This window comes from Kockovaella imperatae (genome assembly GCF_002102565.1).
Source record: "Kockovaella imperatae strain NRRL Y-17943 chromosome Unknown BD324scaffold_12, whole genome shotgun sequence".
Lineage (NCBI taxonomy): Eukaryota > Fungi > Basidiomycota > Tremellomycetes > Tremellales > Cuniculitremaceae > Kockovaella > Kockovaella imperatae.
Genome location: NW_019028952.1, coordinates 217,078 through 230,201, shown reverse-complemented (window position 1 = coordinate 230,201; position 13,124 = coordinate 217,078). Strand labels below are relative to the sequence as shown.

The following is a 13,124-nucleotide window of genomic DNA, read 5'->3' as shown; positions in this document are numbered from 1 at the left end:
TTAGTCAAGCTCGAGAATGCTTTGGCAAGCTGAAAGATGTGCTCGGTGTACAACCTCCTTGGTCTAAAGATGTCGAGCTGTATCGTCAGCGGTGAGTCATTTCGGGTCATGGCTGAGAAGGAACATGAGCACGGAGCTTCATGGGGGTGAACTGGTCTTTACTGACACAGCGACGTCTTCTCAGCGTGCGGGAGTGCTTTCTTTCGTTGTTCTTCGGACACCCCCTAAGCACCTATTCACAATCTCTCGAACCAATGTGGCAGCAGACATCCTACCTGCTCATCTCATCCTATCGATCAATGACTGCTCGACTCGAGGCAGACCTACCACCGACCATGTCAGGAGGAGGTGGTGGTGGTGGTGGTGGTGGTGGAGGAGGAACAGGCGGTACCGGCGCCGGTAGTCGTAAACGTCAAGGAGGAGGACAGCATAGTCATTCGTCCCAGCTCGTTGAATTGAAAAAAGTCTTGACGCGATTCAGACAATGCCTAGTCTCTGAAGAATCTTTCTATCGATCTCTGATTTCCCGCCTTGTCAATTTCTATCAACTGCAACCTCTCGCCAGAGAGTACCTCAAGATCGTGACGATACCCATGAGCGAAGAGGTGGAGGATGGAGGTCAAGATCAAGGATTGGCTCCGGATATGGGACCAGAGGAGAAGAGGGAAAAGCTAGCGCTGGTTTATAAAGCTTTGATCTGTTTAGGAGATCTGGAACGGTATCGAGAGCAGTACGAAGATAAAACGAGGAGGGAAGTGAGAGAAGGACGGGTGCAATTGAGCAAACTCCAAGAGAGGTATAGCAAAGCGTGGACCTATTATGAAGTTGCGAGAGCTTTAGCGCCTGAGGATGGTAAGTGGCATCTTTCTGTGTTCTTGAGCTGAAGTAAATCAGGGTCCGCATTCAATCAACTTGCCGTCATCTCTTCATACCTTTCTGACGGATTTCTCTGCACGTATTTCTATCTCAGAGCTCTGGCTGTCAAGCATGCCTTCAAGAACATTCACGAGATCATGGAGAAATTTTTTCGCAAGACATATGAACGAGGAGCAGCCGAAGAGCTTGAAAGGCGCAAAAACCCTGAAGCAGAGGACCAAGCTGCTACAAAGACATCGGTCGAGGGCTTCCGATCGGATCTGTTACTGGTCACGGCGATTCTGTATCGTCGTGTCGGGTGAGTCCGACTTCACCTTGGTAGTATGTCTGACCCTTCACCAGGCTCTCTGCCTTGACAAAGATTCAGTCTCGTACGCTCTCGACTCTGCCTGAACTACTCCGCGAGCTTCAGCTACCCTCGGAAGCTATTGTAAAAGTTGTTGTCATCACCATTGGGGTCCACTGGCACGCCCGACAGAGCGCTTCGATGGGCGCCAATGAATCCGCCGAGCTACGTCAGAGACGTCAAATCACTGAAATGCTCGCTTTGACGTTCCTGCTCGAGCTCGCTTCGACCATGTTCTCGGTGGCTGCGGCAGAGGTCGACGAGGCGCTTTCCAGTCGAGCGAAAGAGAGTGCACTTGCGGATTCGCGGGATGAGGCTGAACTTCATCAATTCATCTCTGCCCCTCTCCGAAGGATGCTCCCGTCGTTCCGGATCATCTCGAAGTGGCTTAAATTGCACCTTGACTATGTCAACAGGTATCAATCATCGGCCAACACACCTTCGCCCGTTCATAGAGCCATTGGCCATTTCTGGGAATCATACAAGCGGATGATGTTGAATATAGCAACTTTTTTCCCTATCGATCACTTGCCAAGCCTCCTTGACCCACTAGAGGAGGACGTGGACATGCGAGGCTTTATCCCTCTCGCCAGGGGTATGGCTAGCAAGGCGCTTGGACCATCAGGAGCATCACTCGATGATGATCAAGCACATCCCGTTCACCCGAACGAAGAGCAATTGATGCGTATTGCAGATCTTCAGGTCGACGCAAAGCTCATCGCTCAGACTTCTTCTGGCACCGCAATGATGCGTGCTTCTGCCGCCTCTATGCGGGACACAGATCTCGCTTCTGTCACTACCGAGACGGAGGATGATCCTGTGAATATGGCCATGCGGGCAACTCTGGGTCAGTCAGGCGCCAGCGGTTTATCCGAGTTCTCCGACGACGAAGAAGAGGTCATCCTTTGGGGAGGAAGGTGAGCAAACTGGACCGTCAAGACATATTCTGTCATTGATACAAAGTTAGATCGCAAAATGTTCGGTCCGCTGGTGCTCAATCATCTGTTCAGCCGCAGGCTCCAGGTCGGCCTACAGCCCATGATCTGCTGCAGAATCTCATGCTGGACTCGACTTCCTCAGCCGACATTCCTCCGGCAGGAGTGACTCGAGGTTCCGTACCACCACCTGTCCGTACAGGGAGTCACTCGTATGCTCCCCCTCCGACCGCCTCTGGTCAAGGCTCACCTGGACTATTGTTTGGTGGCGATACAACGACCAGCAGTATCTGGTCCATGGGCAGACAACCCTCTGACATGGGTACTTTACGATCCACGTCGGGATCGGGCCAACCACGCATTGATCTATCGAGTATTTGGGCCAAGGATTCGGGCCATCCTCGACCTGTAGGAGATCCTGCCTGGGGAGGTCCAGGACACGTCGTCGGGTTGTCTCAGCTCCCTGGTACCGTTGCTGGTGGAGCACAGCAGTATCCCGGTTCGATCGGTCAACATCGACCTGCTTCGGATCCGCCAGCACCCGCACCAGGTGGATTTGGAGCGATAGGCTCCGGACAGCCACAGCCCTGGAAAGGTCCTGTCACCAATCATTCTTCCGCCTCGCCCCGGGGAAGTCTCGTTGCTGGTCATCCGACCCAGAATGAACCCTGGAAGTACGACAGTAGTTGGCCGTATACTGGCGGCGTTTCACAAGGTCCAATCAAGAGCGATCCAGCGATCGGGGCAACTGTTCGTGCTGGAAATCAGGGGCAACAGCAGTGGAATTCTGGCTCTCAATTCCCTCGATGATTGATAAGTCGTTATGGAGTAACGGAGCATTTCCTGCACCATGCCCATCCGGCAAGCTTTCTGACGGCTTGTGAGGGCTGCGCCAGCGATGTCGACTCTTGGTGAAACCGAAGTCCTCTCGCACGACCTGACATCTCGATCAGCTTTGATCAAAGGTCTCACGCAGTCTTAGACTCGGGGCAACGCCAAGATCTCAAATAGCTTCCATGTCCACTTCGCTCAATGATTCACCGTAAACATGACATTTGTTCTCCATTTGTATTTGACAGTATATCAAATGCATCGAAGCAGATAGTCAATACAGAAGGACCATTGTTATCATGGTGCCGCCACTTGTTTCTACACCTCGTGTGGAATAGCGTCGTTCAGATCCTGAGGCCTATCTGGAACCCATCCCGCTGGCAATTCGTACACTTTTAACCATCCGTCAAAACGCTCATCCCATGCTACTGGTGTGTCAGGCTTGACAATGTCGTATCCCTCCTCGGAGCCCATCCATCGCAATTCCTTCTTCTTCCTTTCATCCTTCAAATCTTGGATGGTAGTGAGTGATTTTGTCGATTTCATCTCGGCATCTGTCAATTGTCTCTTGCCATCCTCGAGATCATACACGTCTTGGACCCTTTCTGCCAATTTCGCATTATAATCCTTTCGAGCGGTGGCCATGCGTTCGGGCAGATCTTTGAAAGCTTTCTTGTACCATGATTCGGAGGCGGTCTCAAAGTCCGTGTCGGGTTCTCTGCTTGGTTCTGAGAAGGATGATGACGAGCTGACAGCCCCTGTGGGTCCTCTGAAGTCCCTGGTCTGCGCTTCGATCAGAGCAAGAGCAGCTTCTGCACCAGATTTGACCCTGTGTCTTTCGGTGAAGAAATCGTAAATCATCCATGGGACTTGTTTGAACCCTAGACGAGAGACGAACGGCACGAACAAGATGGGGGGTTGAGGTGGGAGAGGATATGGAGGAGTGTGCATCGACTCAGGAATAGGCGGAGGAGAGGCCGAGGAACCGGCGCCAGGGGAAGATCCATATGGCATAGGAGATTGAGGTCGGGGTTGTGGAGGTCGAGAGAGGAAGGAGAGACTGCTGGAAAGTCCAGTACTGGATGGTGGAGGAGGGTAAAGCGGTGAAGAGGGTGAGGGTGAAGTTGAGGTTGAGGTCGAAGCTGGCGGTGGAGGTTGATCCGAAGGAGTAGGAGCGTCTGCCTCGGGTTCTGGAAACACATCAACCTTCTTTTCAAACATTCCATCTTTTTCCAAAGTCTCGCCTATACTCTTCTCCCAATCCCAATCATCAACGCGACCCAGCCAACCACGCTTCAGTCCTTCCATATACTCCTTCAGGGACGCTCGCCCGACGATCACCGTCCCACCTTCCATCTCGCGTTGCTCGGCTTCTTTCGGATCAACCTGGACAGGGAGAGGTAGTGCAGATTCAAAGGCCGCCTCGAGACCTAAAGCTCTTCGACGGCGTTGTAGAATCTGTTTCTGAAGCTGTCGGGTGATGGATCCATGTAGCGGTGCACTCATTTGCTCATAGTCGATCGCAGCGGCCATGAGGTAAGGCTGAAAGGACAAGTCAACATCAAGCTTTCGCCCAATGGAGATGGTGATATCGAACACATGACCTCGTAGCAACTCACCTTGACGTATTTCCTGAAATACCTCAATGCCCTATCATCATCATCGTCCTCTGGCCATTTGGCACCGATCACTTTGACTTTTCGAGGAAGTTCCAAGCTATACTTCGTAGGTTCCATGGACCTATACCTCACTTTTTCGAGATATTCCTCCTTGATCCTCTTACATTGTTTCCTATCATCGTAGTAGAGATACGAGATGGTTCCGACGACAGTGAGAAAGATGGTCCAATTCCGAGATGGGAGGCGCGGTTTCCAGAGAAGGACAGAACGGGGTATACCGGTATGTTCGAGCGATGCTCGGAAACCCGTAAGAGGTTCTTTGGATGAAGGCTTCGGAAGAGGGTCAGATGCGAGGGTGGGAGGCGCTGCGGGGGATGGAGCAGACGAAGACGAAGGAACAGCCGGACTTGCGGGTGAAGCGGATGATGAGGGGATACCCGCAGCGTTGGAGGGCGAAGGGGTCGATGTTGGAGGAGGCTCTGCCATGGTGTCAGTAATCGGATCTTTTTGTAAGAGGTGAGAGGTCAATGGAATTGAAGTTTTCCAACTTTTTTTTTCGAAGACCCGACGGACGCATGTACAGTTCCGAGATCGACCACGTGAAGATGAACATCCAAAGCTTCGTGTTTTCACTGATTCTTGGGGAATTTTTGCGAATGTTGCAGACATCCGCGAAACCAGAGACGCATCTCTTACACATTTATATACAAGTAGGTCTAAGTCTCGATGCAAGATGCAATTGGGCTCATGCACAGCGTACTCGCTCGCTTCCGCCACACTGGTAGTTCACTTCGTTACCCATCGTTGCTGTTGAGAATGATTCGCGTTTGCCATTGCATTGAAGTGCTGAATCTGCTGCGGATTCCACTGAGGATTGATAGGTTGTTGAGAGCCTCCGTTGGTGTATGGATTAGTAGGTTGCTGGAGAGTATAAGTCAGCTTCGCCACCTCGTCTATCGATTTGCAACGTACGATGGGAGAGGCATATGGGTTGACAGGGACATTCTGCTGGAGTTGACCAAAGCTTGCGTTCATGTGAGGTGGGGCAGCCCTGTCCATGGCGAGTGGAGGGGGACGAACTGGAGCAGCAGGAGCGACGGGCGGTCGCGTGATACGCGGAGGTCCAGTCGAGGAAGATGCAGTGGAAGGACCAGCTGTAAATGTCGGTGCTGCAACAGAATTGGGTATTGCCTTTGGTACCCCTCGAGTGGGTAAACCAGTATCGCGTTGAATTACCGTTCCGCGATACGTGGGGTCGGAGTCTTCCGATGCACGCTGTCGCTTCGCAGCTCGGGCGTCTCGAGGATCGACGTCGTCACCTTCATACGCTTGGGCCGCTGGGATGGCATGGGGCAACTTCTTTTTCGGGACTTGGTCTCGTAGGAAAGCGAAAAGGTCCTTGACAGTAGCTGTGTTGGTCCGGATATCGCGGTGAATACTTCTTATCCACGTTCGCATCGCACCAATGTATTGGGCCAGAGATTCGACAGACATGATGCCCATACGGGTGTAAATCAGGAGACCAGTAAACCAGAATTCTGAGACCAGATTCTCAGCGCGAAACAGATGGAGGAGAGACATAACAACGTACCGGACGGAGCCACTCGAGCAGTGACGACACCAAAAGCTTTTGCAAAATGATTCGTTGCAATGTCCACCATGAGAGCCAAGGTCATTTCGATCTTCTTCTTGAAAGGTTTGTCAGGCTAGAAGGTCAAGTTTCAATGGCCAAGCTGACAGGACACCAAAGCTAGCTCACCTGATCTGCCCGACTTAAAAAGACAGTCTGTTGCACGTAGCTAATCGTCGATTGACGGTCGGGATAGTAGTATGCCAGTTGAACGAATGCGGACAATGCTTGATAGGCTCGACCACGAGTCTGGTCGATCTTGATCATATCTCCCAGAGTACCTTCGTGTGATATATATTTCTTCTGCAATTCAAGGATCCAGTTCGTCCAAGGTGAGGAGATGGCCTGCATCTTCTCAGCAGTTGTGAGAGGCATACCCATTTGCACCCGCTCTAAAGGCAAGGGAAAGCGTCAGCAAAAGCAGTCTCCATGACAGGCATAGAAAAGCCAACTCACGAAAGATATCTCGCATCTGCTCCTGTGACAGATCTTTGTACTCGACAATCGGTATCTGAATCATTTCGAACCTCCTCCGCAGAGCCTCGGGCAGCTGCTTCCCTTGTTTACGATCGCCGTATTTGGTGTACCAAAACCTTTCTTTGGTTTTCGGTGACTGGAAAGGGATCGTCCCGTCCATGAATTCTCGAATAGAAGTACAACGTTGCTTGCCGTCAATGCAAATCATCTGAACGTCGGCTTCGGGATCAGCTTGAGAGACTGCGTTGAGGAGGATCGGGGGAATGTGATAATTCTACAGGGAGGCGCTCAGCTGGAGACGCAATGCGAAGCCGACAGAATGCTTACAAGAAAGAGAGATTGTATCAATCCCATCATTTTGGTCGTACTCCACACAACGTCACGCTGGAAGGGCGGGTCGAGGTCGACATTTCCAAGGTGGATCATTTCTGTGCGCACCCATACTCAGCGATTCATTGCTCGACACGCACGACACAAAATCTCACCATGGATACTCTTTGTACTCAGGCTGAAATGCCTAGGCGGCTGAAGAGCACCTTTGAGTATTTGAGGCCCTCCAATATTAGGCTTCACATCTTCCTCCGAGTCATCAGTCAACTCGTCCAAGTAATCGTCGTCCTGGTCATCTGGGACGAAATCGTCCTCTGGTCCAGCTCGTTTGGGTCCCATCTCGATTCGCGCTCTGGTGTCCAGGCGAAAGCGAAGGACGAAGCGCGTGTGAGGGAGAAAGGTCGAAGGTTCTCGCAGATGGAAAGGCGACTACCCTGCGCAGTGCCGTCTGGCCTCGCAGGAGCAGGCGTCGCGTCGAACAGGTCGAGAGCTGAAAGACGGGTGGACGTGTCGGGTGGAGGTGGTGAAAATATTTCGCCTGCAACTGAAAACCAAGAAAATCAGTCCGGAGGGCGGACCTTTGAGTTACTCACCAAGGTCAGGAGCTCAGTATCTGTGACCTCGAAGGTGTGGGAATATGAGTTGGAAGAGACAGTTCAGTGTGGGTCTAAGATGTTGTATCCAGCAAGATGTAGAGAATGTAGAAAACAGCAGAGGGGAGAAAGTGGGAGGAAGGCCAAAAAGAATAGGAAAAGGGTAAAGAGGCAGGGTTTATAAATTTCCCAACTGGAGACTGATGATTCCCAATTTCAGCTCCACCATTTCACAGAATTGGCAATCCATTCACACCAGATTCCTCTCTGAGTATCTCAATCTAGCTTCTTTGGGTGTGTATAGCTTACATATAAACTCCCTCAAACAGAGGCTATGACCTCATTAATCCCCTGAATTCTGGCTTCTGTGCCCTATACAAGCTTCAATGCTGTTCTTTGAAGGATACACTGAACTTGGATGGGAGGAGATTGAAGTATATGACGTCATCAGATAAAGGGGTTATATTTCGTCCTAGATTGGCCTGAGGGCCTCAACCTGTACCAGAAGTTGTCATATGCATGACAAGTCACGTGCTTTGGCTCCATGGACGGTTGACAGCCCTAGTATCTCGCCGTCAGGTCGGTGAAACGCTCAATCATCACAGATACGTAAACTGCACACAATTTTCGGAGCGCGTAGCGTTTCACTTAATTCACAGAACTGGACAATTCTCGGGAAGCCGGGAACATAGTTCAACTGCGATAGCATGCTCCTTACGGCGAGGCCTCCGAACTTGCAGCGTACCCTGGGCATCGCCAATGGTCGATTTGCTACATGCGTCCCCTGTATGCTTTCGATGAAAATATATACTTGCACCACTATATCGTTGCCAAGTCTGCCCGTGTTTACACCGACGCGCGCTTACTCCTCGTCCTCTTCCTCGTCCGACATGGTCTCCTTCAACATCTCCAAGAGTTCATGCGCTTCGCTAAGTTGAGCGACGAGGATCGCCTGACCTTCAGGTATACTGCCATCGTCGGCGTAAAATTTGTCGTCTTTTCTCAGACTGTCAATCTGATGTAGGGCAAGATGGTATGGATAGAGATCGCGTGGAGTGTATGGTCCACCGTATTTCAGAACCTCGTTCAGGCATTTCTTGATCGTCGACAGCTTGTTGGCCTGGAGGGGTGAAGTGTCAGCGTGAGACATGGGAGTGATTGTCGTCCGACTGACGATCGGCATGAGCTCTTCTGAGATTGGCTCAGACTCCGAGATGAGGCGGTAGATCAGTTGATGGGAGCGCCGGAGGAGGAACAAAAGGGCCTGTGAAAAAAATCAGCAATTGAGACGGAGATCTCAACTCACATATTGTCCGTCTGCTTTGTTGCCTTCTGCATCCACAAATTTCCCGTCCACCCGCATGGCGTCGATTTCACGTAGTGACATGGCGTAGCTGGGACTCAGTCAGCTCAAGTTTTCGCAGAGGAGAGCATGACTCACTTGTAGAGGTCCGTCTCCCGCAGTGTCCATCGATGAGTCAACACTGTCCCATGTGTGAGCTCTAGGATACTGGACATCGAAACTGAGAGCTCACGCAATCTCTCCAGCTGAGCTTTGATTTCTGACAACCTGTCATAGATCGGCTTCAGAGTCGGTGATACATCTTCCTCCGCCTCTCTGGCTTTCAAATCATGTGCCATCTCAAAGCATTGATCAAGGATACCAGTGAGAAGTGCTTGTCCTTCGGGGACAGAGGATCCTCCAGGTCCGAGGAATTTCCCATCCACGCGTTTGCTGATGGCATCAGCTCCTGAACGAGGTATGCGAGCTCACGAGTCGATTCTCCGTAATTCTTCCAAGACTGCTTTGTATTCTGCTCGCTGTGGACGTTCCTCTGCTGAGAGGATGGCCAATTGTTTCCGTAGTCCGACGAGTTTCTGATGTAATGGGACCAGTTCGACGGATATGACAGAGACAGATTCGAACATGTCATTCAGTTGTCGCTCTGGTATGGTGTGTCAGCAATGCACTGCGTTGAGTGACGAAGCAGTACGACTCACCAACGCCATCCAGTTTCTTCCTCATCAGCCTGACGATAGGTTCGGGATGTTTTCCATCCCTCGAGTCCTGCTCAAGAATCTCTCTCAATGCATCCAGTCGATGTCTAAATGGCTCGAGATACGCCTCGGTATATGCACCCGTTTCATTCATGTGAAGGAGGATTTGCTAGAGCGGTGTGTGTGTGTGAGCTGGAGTAAAGCTGAGACGACGCTGCTCACCCTCATGGACGCGATCTGACTATACGTCGCTGGCGTCTCCCTACTCTTGCCTATAGTTAAGAAGAACAAGCTGAGCAATCCAAAGACATCCGCAATGATGGTATCGACACGATTCGGTTCTGGAGGCGCAGGACCCGAACCATTCGCACCGTTTGCCGATGTCGAGGAGGAAGAAGACGCATTGTTCGTAGCGAGAGATGTATGACTAGCTTGCTCATCTCGAATGTCGTTCAAGCGAGTCACTGTTGATTCAAAAGGGGGTCGACAAAGTCAGTCAAAGAAAACACGTGTGGCGGACCTGTACACCACCAACCTTGCTTCACGACCGAATTATATATCGACATGACATCTTGGGCTCGGATGAATCGGGTGGTATCCTGGGGGACGTGTCAGTGGGTTGATGCAGCTTTGACGGTGTTAGCAGGCCGACTGACCTTTTTCAGAGCTGTCAACCTGTTACGGATGTTGATGAATGCCTCGAGGACGGGCAGCTCCTCCTGTGAGGAAGCCGCCGGGTGTCAACATAATGCCTCAGTCCAAGGTCAAAGCAGAGCCTCTCACCTGCGGTACCATATTGGCCATGTTGGCTGTCGTACGAAAGTATGGGCTGGACGTTACTCGCTAAATCAATCGTAACTTGAATGGCATTCATCCACTGATCACTCAAGTGTCGGACTGGACCGGTTGAGTCGTCCTCGTGTCAGTTACCGTGAATAAAGCATCCGCGCCACATGTTGATATATCGCCGCGTCAGAGCCCACCGTTCATCGAAGATAGAGTGCCACATAAATGTATAATGCCGATATAGACAGAGCCTGTGATTTATAACGCCGCCCCCGCCCACAGCGTCACGGCACCGAGAGGAGAGAGGGGCGTAATCAACTGGGCTGGGCCAATACGCTCCCACCGAGTTTTAGCCCACGCTTCCCCCCTTCCTTCCTTCCTTCTCCCTCTTCCTCCCCCCTATCTTTCTATTTCATTCTATCACACTCACAACAACCTCTTTAGATTGTTGCAACCGACAGTTTCATCGCCTACCAGGTGAGTCCAAGAGCTACAGCGCTGCGAGGGGATATGGAAAGATAAGGATCATAACCGGGGCGCAACAAAAGAAAGCGGGAGAAACAAGAATTGGGGGAGGCGCGCGACAACCGTGACCTACGTGTAGTTGGTGGAGTCATCCATTAATCCTCCCCTCGCGCAACCTTTGGGATACTCCTACCAGAGTCTCCAACCCGTCTATCCTATCGTGCCCTTCCCACGTTGCCCTACTACCCATCCATCCATCTACAGCGTGCGTTGCACAACAAAGTCATTGGCCTCTTTTTCTTTTCCCTCGCTCCTCCTCCCCCCTTGCACCCTCCTTTGTCCCCTGCGTTTCCGACGTGAACCCATTTTTATACCATTCCGCATCCTTCTATTTGACATCGACAGAGCGATAGAACATTCACTGACGCTCCTGCTTGCTTGCTTCTTCTTGCTCGTCTGGCCACCCTCTTGCTCAATCACTCGTCTCGCCTCTGTCACACCGCTCACTTTATAAATCAATTCGTTTGATTCAACAGTTGACTCTCGTTTACACCGCTTTCAACAGTGAGTCGCGTCTCGTCTCCTTCAACGCGTTCGAAGACCATCGGGCCGCATATCATTGGGTTGTGGGCCTTCCCCGCAGGTATCACAACTTCGTGACATGCCGTTGCAAACTCCCCCTAATCTCTGCAAACGGGGCGATCCGGGCGTATCTAGGATCGCGATCCTTGACAACAATATCGTGCGAATGCTGACGAGTGCGTTCCTTTTCAATCTTCGCCGACCTCTCGCCACTGTTCTCTTCGCTCGTCTCTCGTCATCGCAACTATCATTCTTCGCCTGCGTTCGCAGATGTCTAATCGAGAAGACTCCGTTTACCTCGCGAAGCTCGCTGAGCAGGCTGAGCGATATGAGGGTGAGTCTGTGCCCTACTTTTTCCTCCTGCTAGCCGCTCACCCTTGCCGCATAGAAATGGTTGAGAACATGAAGACCGTCGCCTCTGCCGACCAAGAGCTCACCGTTGAAGAGCGAAACCTCCTTTCCGTCGCCTACAAGAACGTCATTGGTGCTCGTCGTGCCTCTTGGCGAATCGTCTCTTCCATCGAACAGAAGGAAGAGTCCAAGGGTAACGCCGACCAGGTCTCCATGATCAAGGCCTACAGGGAAAAGATTGAGGGCGAACTCGCCAAGATCTGCGAGGACATTCTGCAAGTCTTGGAGAAGCACCTCATTCCCTCCGCCGCCAGCGGAGAGAGCAAAGTCTTCTACCACAAAATGTGAGTGAAGCTGCTTTCGACGATTTGATGAATGACTGATGTCTTGGACAGGATGGGAGACTACCACCGTTACCTCGCTGAATTCGCTACTGGCGACAAGAGAAAGGACTCTGCCGACAAATCGCTCGAGGCCTACAAGGCCGCTTCGGACGTCGCCGTCACTGAGCTTCCACCAACACACCCCATCCGTCTGGGTCTTGCCCTCAACTTCTCGGTCTTCTAGTGAGTGGCCTTTCGAATACTCCGAGGCGTTTGTCTGATTCCCTGTGCCCAGCTACGAGATCCTCAACAGCCCCGACCGTGCGTGCCACCTCGCTAAGCAGGCTTTCGACGATGCCATTGCCGAGCTCGACACCCTGTCCGAGGAGTCTTACAAGTGAGTAGACCGGAAAAGCCGTGTCAGGGCTCGGCTAAGTTGTTATCAGGGACTCTACCCTCATCATGCAACTCTTGCGTGACAACTTGACCCTCTGGACCTCCGACATGACTGAGGGTGAGCATTCTGATCTGTGTCTGGTCTCTCCCACGCTGACATGACAGGCACTGGAGACGACGCGCCAAAGCGGGAAGAGGAATCCAAAGCTGAAGAGGCCCCTGCTGCGGCAGCTTAGAGAGAGTGTGCCATTACCATACCGAAGAGACAAAGAGTTTGACTTGCATTTCTCGGGTTCCGTACGGCGCTACCACCCCCTCGATCCACCTCTTACTACCCGTCATCCTCTCTACTCTCGCTCTCGCCATAGCTGTTATTCCGTCCTCTCCACTCTTTCTCCTCCTTTCCAAACCCCTTGTTTACGCCATAGCGTCGATATTTTCAGATGAACCAAAGTATTCGTTACACTGGGCAGCATTGCGAGCGAAGCAGTTGGTCATGCGCTCACTGTCCGTGTTAAGCCCCACCCCGGACAGACGTGACGCGCTGCATTTCTACAATCCATCGACGCGTCTGAGAGTTTGGGTC

At 51.8% G+C, this 13,124-nt stretch overlaps 5 protein-coding genes across 5 annotated transcripts; 2 read left to right on the top strand and 3 right to left on the bottom strand.

Annotated features, from left to right (window-relative positions):
* The first annotated feature begins 22 nt into the window (after window positions 1-22).
* On the top strand, window positions 23-3,137 carry BD324DRAFT_110735 (hypothetical protein). Its single transcript, XM_022011932.1, has 4 exons — window positions 23-852; window positions 895-1,174; window positions 1,219-2,139; window positions 2,190-3,137. The coding sequence occupies exons 1-4, from the start codon at window positions 141-143 to the stop codon at window positions 2,965-2,967; spliced, it is 2,691 nt and encodes an 896-aa protein (XP_021869208.1). The 5' UTR covers window positions 23-140; the 3' UTR covers window positions 2,968-3,137.
* A 169-nt stretch (window positions 3,138-3,306) lies between these two features.
* On the bottom strand, window positions 3,307-5,093 carry BD324DRAFT_582507 (inner membrane protein import complex subunit Tim54-domain-containing protein; the record flags this gene model as incomplete). The annotated part of the gene is made up of 2 exons (XM_022013563.1): window positions 3,307-4,530; window positions 4,608-5,093. 2 exons carry the CDS (start codon window positions 5,091-5,093, stop codon window positions 3,307-3,309), a joined length of 1,710 nt encoding a protein of 569 aa, XP_021869207.1.
* Window positions 5,094-5,393: 300 nt separating this feature from the next.
* On the bottom strand, window positions 5,394-7,383 carry BD324DRAFT_609725 (hypothetical protein; the record flags this gene model as incomplete). The annotated part of the gene is made up of 6 exons (XM_022014170.1): window positions 5,394-6,145; window positions 6,199-6,313; window positions 6,367-6,629; window positions 6,694-6,988; window positions 7,042-7,142; window positions 7,200-7,383. The coding sequence occupies 6 exons, from the start codon at window positions 7,381-7,383 to the stop codon at window positions 5,394-5,396; spliced, it is 1,710 nt and encodes a 569-aa protein (XP_021869206.1).
* Window positions 7,384-8,468: 1,085 nt separating this feature from the next.
* BD324DRAFT_110486 (hypothetical protein) lies at window positions 8,469-10,656 on the bottom strand. The gene is made up of 11 exons (XM_022011931.1): window positions 10,419-10,656; window positions 10,292-10,354; window positions 10,171-10,234; window positions 9,858-10,099; window positions 9,639-9,804; window positions 9,412-9,583; window positions 9,173-9,372; window positions 9,079-9,121; window positions 8,944-9,031; window positions 8,812-8,901; window positions 8,469-8,757 (listed from the first exon to the last, which is right to left on the bottom strand). The coding sequence occupies exons 1-11, from the start codon at window positions 10,437-10,439 to the stop codon at window positions 8,500-8,502; spliced, it is 1,407 nt and encodes a 468-aa protein (XP_021869205.1). The 5' UTR covers window positions 10,440-10,656; the 3' UTR covers window positions 8,469-8,499.
* Window positions 10,657-11,427: 771 nt separating this feature from the next.
* Window positions 11,428-13,097, top strand: BD324DRAFT_633506 (14-3-3 domain-containing protein). Its single transcript, XM_022016630.1, has 6 exons — window positions 11,428-11,802; window positions 11,857-12,163; window positions 12,215-12,385; window positions 12,438-12,539; window positions 12,589-12,656; window positions 12,704-13,097. The coding sequence occupies exons 1-6, from the start codon at window positions 11,739-11,741 to the stop codon at window positions 12,772-12,774; spliced, it is 783 nt and encodes a 260-aa protein (XP_021869204.1). The 5' UTR covers window positions 11,428-11,738; the 3' UTR covers window positions 12,775-13,097.
* The last annotated feature ends 27 nt before the right edge of the window (window positions 13,098-13,124 follow it).